We start from the raw sequence: 14,104 nt of genomic DNA on the forward strand, positions 1-14,104 counted from the left end.
AGTCCATATGTTTTGTAGCAGAGATGATCATGTGACATGAAGTTTCCGCAGACTACATAGTGTCAACTACAGTAAAACAGTTATAGGTGTCTGTTACCAATAATCCTGCTCAGATGTATAATAGGGGAGAGGGGGGGTGCAGTTGGGGACAGAAGATGGAGACGCGGCATAGTATTACATTGGAAAACAAAAATATTGAGTGGGGAGGGGTGAAATATTAGCAAATTTAAAAATGTAAACAAATACATAATTTTTAAAAATAGAAATGGTGTTGTTGATTTTAGATTTGAGGCATAATTCTTTGCATCCTTTTTTAGCCTAAATTTAGCGGTAGGTGGGACAAACTTATAATATTACATGCCTAAGGTGAAAACTCTTTGATCTTGGTAATTTAGATTCATCTGTAGTCTAAATTGTAGTAAAATAAGAATTTTATTTTTATTTAACTTTAATTAATTAAATGGATTGAGGAAGTACTACCACTATCTTGGTTTCTGACTTCCTATTCTATAGTCTTGTTCTTTTTTTAAACTGAATGTACAGTCATACAGTCTATAAGTAAATATTGGTATTGCTGTAACAGATACAGTGATAAATACCATATGGTTTCTTTATATGTGCTCACCAGTAATAGAAATAAAACAACCAAAGCATACTGAGGTATAATCAGTGGTTGATGTAGGCTGGTATATGGTGGTACGCTATGCCGCCACTTCTCCCACTGGCTTCATTGTAGAACTATCAAATTCCATTCACTTACATTTTCCATACCCCCACTTCTAAATTTCCTTTCGGCCACTTCTAAATTTCCATATCGCCACTACTAAATTTCCACTTTGACCATAGGTATGATACTTTCATACCACCTAGCGAAGCTCAAATAAAATGCTTATATTTACCCGCAATGTATTTATCTCTAGTTTTGTGATTTTTATTTTTTGCTGTCATTTTGCAGAAACTGAAATCCGCACTCGTCTCCAGAGCGCGTCACCCTCCACGAGATGTGAGTCGTTTTCTTATCTTTCCTACTGTACAAAGAAAGCGGATGTTGATAAGTATCAGAATAAACTGACTTCCTACTTTCCAAAAAACTCTTTTTGGCATGTTGGATTTCAAATAAATCTTAATGTATCTTATATAAATCTTGACTTTTAAAATGAAATTATTATCCACGAGAAAGTAATTTCAGGAACATAACAGGTAAAATAATAAGTACAGGTAATTTGACACCATGAAATCAAATACTGATATCTGTGAAGCTTTGTTTATGTTGGGGAAAATACCAAACGGATAGTAAGATTTTCTTTTAACTGATCATAAAGATTCTTTATTACAAGCAACGCATTAATTAATTATAGAGTGTAACGGAGGATACTGCAGTCTTCCCATGCAATGCATTTCGCTCTACAAAGGTAATCCATTTTTAGACATTTATATAGATTATAATTTGTTTATACACATAATCATTCATACATGATACAGAATAAGCTTCAATTTTAGCACAGAACTTCAAATTATTTTTCTCTAGAAAATTATTCCAGTTCCAGTCACTCTTCTAATAAGTATAAAATCATCATATAATGTTTTCATCTTTCTTTCTTTTATCTTACTCCAGGGACAGAACTTGATGATGTGAAGAAATTGCTAAAAGGAGGTCGTTCCACCAGCGTCAGCCCCAGCAGATCCCCAACAAATACCCTCCCCATCCCTAAAAAACCAGTATTGGAAACGAAGATGGTGACAGAGAGCTCCCAATCAGGTCAGTGCCGGCTACATTACTGTGTACCTTTATGTCCAGATCTCACCTGTTGTTCATCCTGTCCTCTACTGTGTATAACTAATGGCTCCTTGATACAGTTTCAGGGTCATACGACACAACCATACTAGATTCTGCACTCCCGCAGTACATGTGGACCTCCACGCTTCCCGCAGGATCGTCCATGGGTGGTTATCACAACAACATGGGTGGAATGCCTTATGGTTCATCTATGATGAACGCTCATTCATCCGGATCAGGTAGAAACGCTAAAAATAATAGTCAACAGTTTTAGCTCAATTGCTTCCATGTTTTCTATCTCACTTGCTTTTGCTTTTTTTTCTCATTAGTATTTGGAATCCCGAACAACCTGGCCCCCAGCTCTCCGACCCTACATTCAGGGCTTAACTCCTCCTCTGCAGGTAACTAAATCAGTGGCAGAACTACCAGATCTGCCTCTGAACTAAATCATTGTTGTGTTATCTCTATTAACTTTGCGTTCCATAGATATAATACATCTTTATATAAGTCATGCTTAGAATGTTTAGTATTCAGTGTATTCACTTTTATTGATTCATTTATTGAATTCCAAACTAAACTGAATTTTCAGTTTCGTGTAGTTATTTTTTACTTATGCTCTGGCAATAAATTGATATAAATGAATAAAACTTTTTTAATAGTTAAAAAAAATGCAAAACGGCCCTAAGTACCGTGCTTGAGAATTGCCGCCAGAGCCAAATGACACCTGAGTGTATGTAAATTATAAGTTTATACTTTAGAAAATTCAATAGGCAGAATCTGTTCATTCAAATATTTCTCCTTTATTCCTCTCCTAACGTTCTGAAGGTATATTACTATGTAATATTATATATAAATTCTTCAGACAGCGTGATTATTGCACCCTTCTAAAAACTCACTGGAGCAGCGGCCATAGTTTTGATCACATCAGATTAATTTTTATCTTGCGCACCGTATATTCTATAAGTTATATCTAATGATACACAGTATATAACAACAGTATATCACGTATTGCTTTCTACACAGTATTTGGTGTGCAAAATAACTTGGCCCCATTATCAACGCAAGCTGCGTTATCAGGTCCAGCACCTGTAGTTAACAGCGCTGGTATGACAACAAGCTCCTCAGGTGAGTGTACGCCGGTTGGTGAACGCCCCATTTTACCGTACAACACATGACTGGGAAGTGCCCAGAGCTCTTGGTTGGAATGTTCCTGAATATAAGGTTCTTCTTTCAGGGTATGGAGTACAGAAAAATGTCACACACGGCACACAAGGCTCGGGTGGCATTGGAAGCACTGTTAGCTCTTCAACAGGTGAGTTACTGTGTGGATTTCAGTATGTGGGCTGTGTCTGTTTATGCTGATGCTTGAGGCAAACGATGCAATGTCAATTCTTATATTAACCAATATAACGATCGTATTACTTAATATTGCCCATGCCAAATAAGGCCGGACAAAGAGCACAATTCTGACACCGTCTTGTAAGTCGTGAAATCAGGTAGCACAGATTCCGCAGTGCCGGACAGTCGGCATACAGATACATGAATAGACATAAGTATAATAACAAATATAATTAAGCATAATAGCAGACATGTGATACAAAATCCTAGTGCTCAGTCAATTACAGAAAGCACAAAAATAAGTATGAATTACGTGTATATGAGTAAACAATCAGCATAGCGCTCACACAAAGAACTTAGTGTACAACATCACATGGGCAAACGAGGTAGATCAGGCCTGGCCAACCTGTGGCTCTCTAGTTGTGAAACTACAAGTCCCAGCATACCTTGGCAGTTATCGTCTTGCTATCCACTGGCAAGGCATGCTGGGGCTTGTAGTTTCACTACATCTGGAGAGCCACAGGCTGGCCAGGAGAGAGGAAGATAGACAGACATGAGACAGAGAGGACCCTGTCCGTCAGAGCTTACATTATAGACAAACCAGTCCTGCTCGATATTAATGTAGGTTCAGACACTAACCTGCCTGAAAACAGCAATAAAATAGGATGAATGTTTTTTTTCATGAGCTCGTGTCCCTCATTGTGTTCTAAAATGTTAACACTGTGATTAATATGTTAGAATGTGGCATAAACCTATCTCTTATGCGCTAACACACGCTGCCAGCAGAACAGATCAAATTGGTAAAAGCACAATGTATGAAAGCTCACGTAAAACGCATCAAAACCCATCGCTACATCTAAAGCGCTTGTTAGCTTCCCCTCAGGTTGTACCTATTTCCCAAGCAAAGTATTTATCCACCCAATAATGGCTCCTGTCTCCCAGTTACCAGCACTAAACCTCAAACTGAAGAAATCCTCACCAAAGACTACAAGTTCCTCCTGCTGGAGAAGGAGAAGGCCCCGGCTAAGAAGGATGGAGACATGCTGATAATGTCCAAGGACAGCGGCAAGGTCTTCACCGCGTCCAGCATTGGCAGTTCAGGTATTGCAGCTCGGTCCTATCAGTCCAGCTTTGTACTGGGCATCACTAATATCATACAGTTTGGTTTGTTTAAGAAAAACAAATCATTTAGTAATACTGAGACCAGAGAAAGAGAGAAGATCTCTAAACAGGTTGTTCTGAATATTGAAGTGTTAAGTGGTATAGGTAACACAGCCTACAGCAGCACTCAGCATTGTACCAAGTGCGGATCACAAGAGGTTAAAAACTGCTTTTACACAATATAATTAACTTTACATGAATAATTACATTTAATTATTAATGCAAATTTAAAGGAAGAAGGTTGAAGATTGAAGTTTAAGAGTGAGTTTGCTTGAAAATGTACTGCAGAGCTCAATAACACGAGAATATTACTTATATTATATTATAATAATAATATCACTTATATTATATTATAATAATAATATAATATTTATAATTTTACTCTTTGAAAACGAAAATATACCATGTTGTTGTTAAAATAGCAAAAACGCTGTTGATCACAGTACATTCACTACACCTATAGTGGTTTCCGTGCTATGCAAAAACCACATTACCAGTTGGCAAACTACAGGCAGTGAAAGGTACTGCACCCTATCAATTTCATTTGAGCAAAATGTTTAGTTTCAATAGCTTTTCTACTGGTGTATTAAATAAATGTGACTGTCTTCTTGTACATTAAAACAGCAATCCTACATTGATTTTTTTTTTTTAAATAGCAAGTTAAGTACCTTTTAAGCATGCACCTGCTAGCAATTTTTATATCCCTTTAGATCTCCTTTTCAAAAGCTCTCTGTTTGGCAAACAAAAATGGCTGCCAGACACAGACACAATCCGTCTGCTACACAGACACAGGCTCAGAGCTCTCAGCTTGTCATGTGATGGCAGAGGGGGAGAAGGAGGATGTCACAGTGCACAGAACTCAGTGGGGTGTTCCAAAGCCTCCCTGCTCACTACATCATGTGCCACATGACTGTGGTTGCCATGGTAGTCCAGAGTCATAAATCATTAATAGCAGCTTGAAGAATGAAAACAAGGGAAATGGTGAATACCAGCATTCCCCTTATAGCCTGCCACAGTGATTTATGTTAAAAAAAACACATCTGATTTTTCTTTTCATGGGATGATTGGCAGAGTATAAGTGTTTTATCATGAGCATCCATATGTGCTGGGCAGCACAGCACTGACCGTAGGAATGTCAGCCAGACCTTTACATTTATTGTTTGTTCACCCAGGTTCATACGGTGAAGAAGTTCTGAAGAAAGAAAAACAAGTCACCAGTAGTAGGGACACCGTATACAAAGGAGAAGCTAATGGTATTTGATGCCTTCTTCATAAACCTTTTAGTTGGCATGATATTTAAATATGTTAGTACACACTATAATGTGTTTTTTCCCACTGTAGGTGGCATAAGGGTAACCAAAGATAAAGCCACATATGCAGGTAAGAAAATATTTATCTCCTAGGATTTTATTTAAATATTCCAGTGTTCTGAGCAGATAACAGAGGAAACTCTCTCAATGTTAAAATGTTCCTGCACTCGAAAAACAAGGAAGACACAAATATGACTGGAATGATTGGATATATAAACATAATTAAACATAACATATCATTGAGCAATAATTGCCCAATAATTGGCTATCATGATGGTCAGTTACTGGCCACTCTGAAGAGCCACCTCTAAAGTGGTGGTTCCGTGGGACAAACTACTGAAATCATTTCAGTGCTAGGTTTCTCCTGCACGAAGGACCATTCTGTAACGTTCACCCTGGTTTCACTCTCACCGCAGAGATACACCGAGCTGACGGCTTGAAAGCTGGCGCTGATCAATATGGAGACAGGAGGGAAAGTGGTACCGACGCCGTCTGTGGTCCTTGTGGTTCCTGCTGCAAATGGTGGATGTGGCTGCTTGGTCTGATCCTGGGACTGCTGTTCCTGCTGGGTCTGCTTTTCGGCCTCGTATCTCTATGTAAGTCACCGGTTCTAGCGCTAGTGTTGCTCGCCACAAATAACATACAGTAACGGCTGTTATCACAAACACATGTACAGTCCACACTCTCATCACTCACCGGGTCTGAGGCAGCACAGAAATCAGCTGTATGATAAGTTTATGTTTAGATGTTGTTCGTTTATTTAGTGTTGCTGTTTATGTTTGTACAAAGTTACCACACAGCTCACACTGGCCTGATTCATGTTTGGATGTAAGTCCGTTGGCGTAGTGTAACAGATATTACGCTGATGAACGCAAGAGCATGCAATTCATGTCTGAACACAAATGACGCTTGGGACTGCCTACAGTTTGAGAGGTGGGACAGGGGAGGGAAGGGGCGGACTAACGTAGCCCATATTCAGTAAGGCGTTCCGACGCATACGTGGCCAATTCAAGTCCTGTGTTTTTTTTATGTACGCTTGGTTTCACTCTAAATTTTGTAGGTATAAGTGCTGACTGATAGTGATGACTGACACGGCATAGTCTTTGAATTAAAAAGTACACGTATGCATGCCACTAGCTATCACAGAACAACTATATATATATATATATATATATATGTTTATATATATATATCTCTTAAGGAACATTTATGTTAACTGTCCCCCAAGAAAAGGAGGTGGTGCCCATGAGAACCAATCAGCTCCCAGCTGTCTTTTTTTTTTTTTAAAGCTAACATCTCATTGGTTCCTCTGGGTAACGCCCTCTTTTCCCGCATTTGCGTTGTCGCTCATTAAAGGAACATGTCCATCCAATTGTGAATATTTCACCTTCTTTTCAGCTATTAAAGGACATTGCAAACTTAATGTCAAAAATAAAGTTTCCAATGCATGATTGGGGCTAAATCAAATTACTAATGTACATGATGTGTGGTGTAAAATGAATTGTATGTTACACTTTAGGGCACGACGTGAAGAATTTGAATCAACGTGTAGACAATCTAGAAGGCAGGGGGACAATGGGTCGCCTGGAATCTAGCATGGTACGCGCTTCAGATGTGAACTTGGCAAGCTCGATACCAGTGGCAACCAGTTTGAATGCACAGGACAAAGAGGCCTTTTGGGTATATGCAAGGGACAAGATGTTACAAGAGAAAGGTAAGTTGATATATCTCTGTATTGATCCACATTAGAGCAATAGGTGTAGCTGTCCTATCCAGTAAGAAACGTTGTACCCAATCAATGTCAGATATATATTTCTTCTTCTCTTGTTTATGTAAATAAATAGCAGTTAACGTGTATTTGGTTCACTTGTGGGTTCATCTATTGCTCATTCCTAGCCATGTGTCAGATAAATCTGGTGCACTGATGAATCTGGTGCACTGATTGCTTTTTACATTTGGAGCCCCCCCCCCTTCCAAAATCCAAATTGCCCCTTTTGACACCCTGTATTTGCCTGACCGTATACACAATACAAAGCATGGGACACTGAAATCAATTGCAATGTCTTAATATTTATTTATGTATTTCTTATAATGCATAGCTGAATGTTAGTGCCCAACAATATCTCTTACCTTATTAATTCATTAGTAATAACAAGAAAATAGTTGGTAAAATGTATAGGAAATTAAACTTAAAATTATACTGGTCGCCATTTTCTAGACATTTTGTGGGTTGAGAATGACCCCTATCAAAACACAAGGAGACATCACTGATCCTAGTGAATTGATGGGCTGAATTTTACATGTTCTTCTTCATCTGCATTTAGTTTTCGGCATCTGTTGGAACATATGATACATTATTATATAAAACATCTGGTATTTGCTAGTTTAGACAAAAATGTTAGGTAGTAATCTAAACTCCCCTAGGTCACACAGATGCAATCTGAAAGAGAAATTTAAGATGAAGATTAACCTATTTTTGACTTCAAGCTGCATCTGACGAAATCAATCAAAATCAATTTAATAGTGTGAAAAGTATAGTCTTTCACAAAGCATTCGTCAGCAACAGTGTCAGAATACTTATAGCAAGATTTGTTTTATTTTATCTTATGTCTGAATTATTAATGTAAACTGCTTAATGCTTAATGTTTTTTTTTTTTATTAATTTATAATTGCTACTTGTCTTCTGTAGCAGGAACGTTTGCTGGTGTCAGGGGTGAACCTGGACCAAAAGGTGAGAAAATGTATATTTTGTCTAGTAAAACAAAATAAAACCAATGACTTCTTTCAAAACATATATGTAACAGCTCAAATTGTGTAATTCTATTGATTCTAAAAATGTCACTTTCATAAAGGTGATACTGAATGGATGAATGTAGAACTGCCCTATTAGTTAAACAGCCTTTGGCTCTCTAATTTTCTTATGTACATATTATAGACCACCAGGTGGTGCTAGAGCAGCAGCTCATTACATTTACTAAAGTGCAAATTGAAAGTACATATAGTAGCATCATATAGCTAAATATTAGTAAATTGACAAACAGGCACAATAGCAAAATATAATATTTGCAGTCATTTTCTATTTCTTGTGCTTTTCTGTTCTTAAATGTTCTTGTGTCTTGTTCACTTGTAGGAGATACAGGAATACAAGGCGAAAAAGGTCAGATATCTGTGTTACTTCTTTCCTGTGTTGATGGTATTTTGAGAACAATTGTCTGTTTCTAATGTTACTCCGATCATAACTTAATGTTATTCAATTAGCAATATTAGTTCTACATGAGACATAAATCCAACGTAACTTTAAAAACTGGTCCACTCAGTTGCCATCAACACTGTGGCTCAGTGCTATTCACAGTCCATATTGTCCCAGCTAATTTTATGGAATGTACACTTTTGTAAAACAATAAATATATGAATCACATCAATTCTCGTAACTCATGTCGATGTATGATCCGTCTTACAATACTTTATTATATATTACAGTTTGTTTACTACAGTACTATCATGTTTTAATTGTTTAAATGTAAAATTCAGTATCATCTATCTAAACTGTCATCTTTGTCTTGAGCATTTTGTGAAAATCATTAATATATATTTACTTTTATTTTTCTCACTAATAGGTGATAGAGGAACCCCAGGCTTCCAAGGCTCTCAAGGTAAGTAGTTAGGGATAAAAGGGGCGGAGACTATTGTCAGAGAGGTGGAGTCATGTAAAGAGGGTGGGACTAGTCATGAGCATAATCATTGGAGTTCATGATATATAGGTGAAGCTAAAGTTAAAGTGGATGTAGAGCGTTACACAAGGTGATATTAACTTTTCTTGACCCAGAACCCAAATTACGTTTTTTTTTTTAAGTGATTAATGGTTATTAGTTGGCGATACACATTAGTTTGGCACACGGGGCTAATCAGGACCCATTTTTGGGTCATGAACCCCATGTTAAGAACCATTGGCTGCACTATAAATGTGTATTATAAGTCTAGCTCTCATTAATTAATCAGCAAGATGTATTTTAGCTAATTTAATTAGTGTTTTTACCAGTTCTTGTACTGCTGTAAATCTGGTTCACAGTATCAATTTTTATTTGTCCTCTAACAGGAGCTCCAGGTCTCATTGGTCACCCTGGTGCAGAAGGACCGAAAGGACAAAAAGGCAACGGAGGTAAGGAATTTGGAGGAATTATGAACATGAATTATAGTCATTAACCTACCAAGAAATTATATTGCCATGAAAAGAAAAACACAAAGTAGGTAGTTGTTGTAGGAAAACAATATAAAAATAAAATGTGACATAATAGTGGATAGAATATTTTTATTATAATATTAGTGGCGACTCATCTTGTGGTTTGAGACATCAGTGCGTTTGTCTTATCAAAGGTGACGGTGGTGTGGAAGGTCCAGCTGGACAAAGAGGACGAGATGGTTTACCTGGAGTTCGTGGTGAACCTGGTCCACAAGGAGTTGGAGAAAAGGGAGACAGAGGTAAAATGTTTTTCAACATTCAGATAATAATAAGAATAGCTCTCGGGGTCCTATCTTTGACGTTAAGTTTAAATCTGGACTATTACTAAATATTATGTTGTTTCAAATGCATTCATTTTTTTTTCTCAACAGGTTTGCCAGGTGATTCAGGTGCACCAGGAGTAACCGGCTTTCCAGGACAAATGGGACTTAAAGGTAATGAAAGACAAATCTAGATTTTGGCCGAGGTCAGAAGTAAAGAAGCAGCAGATCTCTAGCTGACAATAATACTTTCATAACGCTTAGATAGAAAGCTGCAGGTTCACTATCCCTAGGGTAGATAACATAAAGAATAAAGCACCTATTATAACAATCTTACTCAACTACAGTACGGACATCATCATTTCCTCAATAGAAGAGACTCCCACCTTTAGTGGTCAATAGAAGTAGCTGTAAGGAGGACAGCGGATGTCTCTAATATTTACTTACTGTGATGTTGGGGCAGCACGGTGGCTCAGTGGTTAGCACTTCTGCCTCACAGCACTGGGGTATTGAGTTCAATTCCCAACCATGGACTTATCTATGTGGAGTTTGTATGTTCTCCCCGTGTTTGCGTGGGTTTCCTCCGGGTGCTCCGGTTTCCTTCCAAACTCCAATAACATACTAGTAGGTTAATTGGCTGCTATCAAAATTGACCTTAGTCTCTCTGTCTGTCTCTCTGTCTGTCTGTGTGTGTATATATGTTAGGGAATTTAGACTGTAAGCTCCAATGGGGCAGGGACTGATGTGAATGAGTTCTCTGTACAGCGCTGCAGAATTAGTGGCGCTACATAAATAAATGGTGATGATGATGTTGTATAATAGGCTTCTACAACCATACTCAATCTTGGGTAGCTATCGACTTGAGAAAAAACTAGAAAGAATGTATTGCTTAGGTCACTGCATTGGATTGGTGTGTTGCAGTATTAGATGGCTATAGAGCAGGTCTTGTGATGGAGCAAAGATGGGGACTTGCACTGAGTCCTCTATAGGGCCCTATAATCTGTAGTTATTCTCCTAAAACAAAACATATTTAAACAAGAAATTTTAAACAAAGAAATATTATTATTGTGGTAATAAAGCATTTAATCTAATGGTCACTTTCTGTCTACAGGCGATTTGGGTCCTCAGGGTCCGCAGGGTCTTGCAGGTATGTATTCACAGTATTATTTAAAAAAAATTGGTTTGGTTTGTATCCAGCTAGGCTGGATCATTGCAATGTAAAGATCCAACTAGCAACTGGTGGCCTCACAGTAATCTCAATGTCCTTCAGTGGTGCTGCTAGGCCTGCCCATAGTCTCAGTTCCATTGCTCTAAAAACAACCGAATTTGTGTCAATACCCTATTTTATGTTATTATTTTAAATGATCCAGCCCACAATAATATGTTTATAACAGTGATAGACAACAGGCAGCCTTTGAACCTTCACCTGCAGCCCCCAGCCCCTCACTCTTTGTTGTCAGACACAAAGGGCTAGATTTACTAAGCTGCGGGTTTGAAAAAGTGGGGATGTTGCCTATAGCAACCAATCAGATTCTAGCTGTCATTTTGTACAAGGTACTATATAAATGAAAGCTAGAATCTGATTGGTTGCTATAGGCAACATCCCCACTTTTTCAAACCCGCAGCTTAGTAAATCTAGCCCAAAGAGTATAAAAGTGTATAAAATGCCTGCTGATATCGATTACAGATCGGTGTCTCTTTCTTTGATTAAATGTATTGTTTTAACTTATTATATACATGTCAACTCTCCCGGAATGTCCGGGAGACTCCCAAATTCCGGGTAGGTCTCCCGGAAGAGAGCTGCCAATTCTCCCGCATCTGCCCACTTCACTAAATTAGAGCCGGCATGTACAGACGGATGGGACGGGGCTTCGCGAATCGCGTAATTTTTGCCCCGTCCCCAATGATGTAATACTTGTTTGGGGTTTTTTACCACTGAAACAGGCATTACATCACTGGGGGCGGGGCCAAAATGACGCGATTTGCGAAGCCTCGCCCCACTCCGCCAATCGTGCCCTCCAGGAACTCCCGGACTCGGCCAACATAAGGTTGGCAAGTATGACTTATTACTGAGATTAAGGGTAATGTGCGACCCTTTAGAAGATTAGAGGGTCTCTAATAGGACCCCTGAAGTGTATCAGGTCTATCACATGTTTATACGGCACATGAAGCCGCCCCCCATGATGAGCAGCTTAGTCAAACTCCCCATTGCTCCCCAGGACATACACTTTGATCTGCATTTTACCCTTAGTGGTATCCATATGCTCCTGCACTTCTATGAAATTAAAGTTGTAATATCATTTTCCAATAGGTACACCTGGGCAGCAAGGTTACAGAGGGGAATCAGGATTGCCAGGACCTAAAGGTAATGTTCTGTGTGTGTTATTAAGGAGGCACTGTATAGTTCAGGTTTACGAAACCAATGGTTCTCTCGCTATTGTAAAACTATCAGTCCCATCATGCATTGCCAACGTCTACTACAGGAAGGAAATCTGCTCCTCTTAAGAGGTACAACACCACAACTGCAAATAAAAAACGTTGATGGTTTCGGAAGTAGCACATATAATTCTGGATATTTAAAGGGAAATATAACTGAGAGTTTCTATGTATTGTTTTATATAAAGCATAGTGATGTAGCTTATTCTACCTACAATACATTATATATCTGTTATTGGATATTTTTCTTTTCTTAATGTAATATTGATTCTTTATGAATTATTGTTTATAGTATAATGTCTGTTTTTGGAATCTGTCATTGTATGGAAATATGTAAATAAAATCTTGTTGCTTTCAGGTGACAAAGGATCTGTTGGATTGCCAGGGAATAAAGGTAGAGACCTCTTACTAGTTATGACGTGTTCCTTGTTAAACGTCCTGTTTAAATGACCTTAGTATACAATGAAATCACTTTTATTGTGTTAAAAGGCTCATGTCATCATGTGGGGGTCTGCTTACAATTATTTATATATTAATATTACATATTCATTTGTTTTAGGTGAACAAGGTGAAAAGGGACCTCGAGGTCTTACAGGTCAGTAAATAAAAGGAACTGAGAGGTCCTGTTAGTGAAGCATTGGCTGCCGCAGACTGAACACTGAAGGTCATAGAAGGTTCAAGGGAAGGAGAAAATGTGTCTCACAGATTTATATCTAGTTTACATAGATCAGCCGTAGCTTCCACTTTCAGTAGGTTAGTGGATAAATTCAGTTCACACTGGGTCTCACCTCCAGGACACAAAATGGGCAAGGTACAGCGCATAGTGGCGTTTTTGGTGGAGCACAAGTTTGTTGTCAGAGGTTGGGCATAGTGAGAGCGTTCCTTGTTAAGTAGGGAGTAGGCGCACCACTGAATCGGGTTGTTAAGTAGGGAGTAGGCGCACCACTGAATCGGGTTGTTAAGTAGGGAGTAGGCGCACCACTGAATCGGGTTGTTAAGTAGGGAGTAGGCGCACCACTGAATCGGGTTGTTAAGTAGGGAGTAGGCGCACCACTGAATCGGGTTTTGCATAGTAACATAGCAACATATTCAACCTATTTTGGATCTCCTACGATCCCTCACTTATATTTGAAACTGATCCAGATTAAACAAACGCCAATCTGTTTCAATCTGGATAAATCCCCCCAGACCCAATATTGCAGTCCTATTTTTTCCCTATATCCACTACTATCCTCATTGTAATTAAAGGTCGTATCCCTGGATACACTTTTCCGCTAATAATTTGTCTAACCCTTTCTTAAACATATCTGTTGAATCTGCCATCACAACCTTCCCTGGCAATGAATTCCATATCGTGACTGCCCTTACTGTAAAGAACCCCTTCCTTTGCTGGTTGTGAAACTTCCTCTCCTCTAACCTTAGGGGGTGACCGCTTGTTCTGTGTATAGTCCTTGGGGTAAAAAGTTCCCATGAAAGTTCTTTGTATTGACCGCTAATGTATTTGTACATAGTAATCATATCTCCTCTTAGACGCCTCTTTTCTAGAGTAAACATGCCTAAACTGGCTAACCTTTCCTCATAA

General features: G+C 38.5%; 1 protein-coding gene across 2 annotated transcripts in view; it reads left to right on the top strand.

The window, feature by feature from the left end:
• The window catches only part of COL17A1 (collagen type XVII alpha 1 chain), a 57,782-nt gene that overhangs the window by 14,891 nt on the left and 28,787 nt on the right, over window positions 1–14,104 (top strand). Inside the window, exons 8-28 of one of the 2 annotated variants that reach the window (XM_075216198.1) lie at window positions 956–1,003; window positions 1,616–1,759; window positions 1,858–2,016; window positions 2,107–2,178; window positions 2,801–2,902; window positions 3,012–3,089; window positions 4,058–4,216; window positions 5,449–5,529; window positions 5,618–5,656; window positions 6,003–6,182; window positions 7,106–7,300; window positions 8,276–8,317; window positions 8,717–8,743; window positions 9,204–9,239; window positions 9,683–9,745; window positions 9,961–10,065; window positions 10,198–10,260; window positions 11,198–11,233; window positions 12,398–12,451; window positions 12,881–12,916; window positions 13,082–13,117. In XM_075216198.1, coding sequence (XP_075072299.1) covers window positions 956–1,003; window positions 1,616–1,759; window positions 1,858–2,016; window positions 2,107–2,178; window positions 2,801–2,902; window positions 3,012–3,089; window positions 4,058–4,216; window positions 5,449–5,529; window positions 5,618–5,656; window positions 6,003–6,182; window positions 7,106–7,300; window positions 8,276–8,317; window positions 8,717–8,743; window positions 9,204–9,239; window positions 9,683–9,745; window positions 9,961–10,065; window positions 10,198–10,260; window positions 11,198–11,233; window positions 12,398–12,451; window positions 12,881–12,916; window positions 13,082–13,117 — 1,755 coding nt within the window. The remainder of the gene's footprint in view (window positions 1–955; window positions 1,004–1,615; window positions 1,760–1,857; window positions 2,017–2,106; window positions 2,179–2,800; window positions 2,903–3,011; window positions 3,090–4,057; window positions 4,217–5,448; window positions 5,530–5,617; window positions 5,657–6,002; window positions 6,183–7,105; window positions 7,301–8,275; window positions 8,318–8,716; window positions 8,744–9,203; window positions 9,240–9,682; window positions 9,746–9,960; window positions 10,066–10,197; window positions 10,261–11,197; window positions 11,234–12,397; window positions 12,452–12,880; window positions 12,917–13,081; window positions 13,118–14,104) is intronic. The other variant, XM_075216199.1, reaches the window with a different exon arrangement.

The sequence above is a fragment of the Mixophyes fleayi genome, chromosome 6 (genome assembly GCF_038048845.1).
Source record: "Mixophyes fleayi isolate aMixFle1 chromosome 6, aMixFle1.hap1, whole genome shotgun sequence".
NCBI lineage: Eukaryota > Metazoa > Chordata > Amphibia > Anura > Limnodynastidae > Mixophyes > Mixophyes fleayi.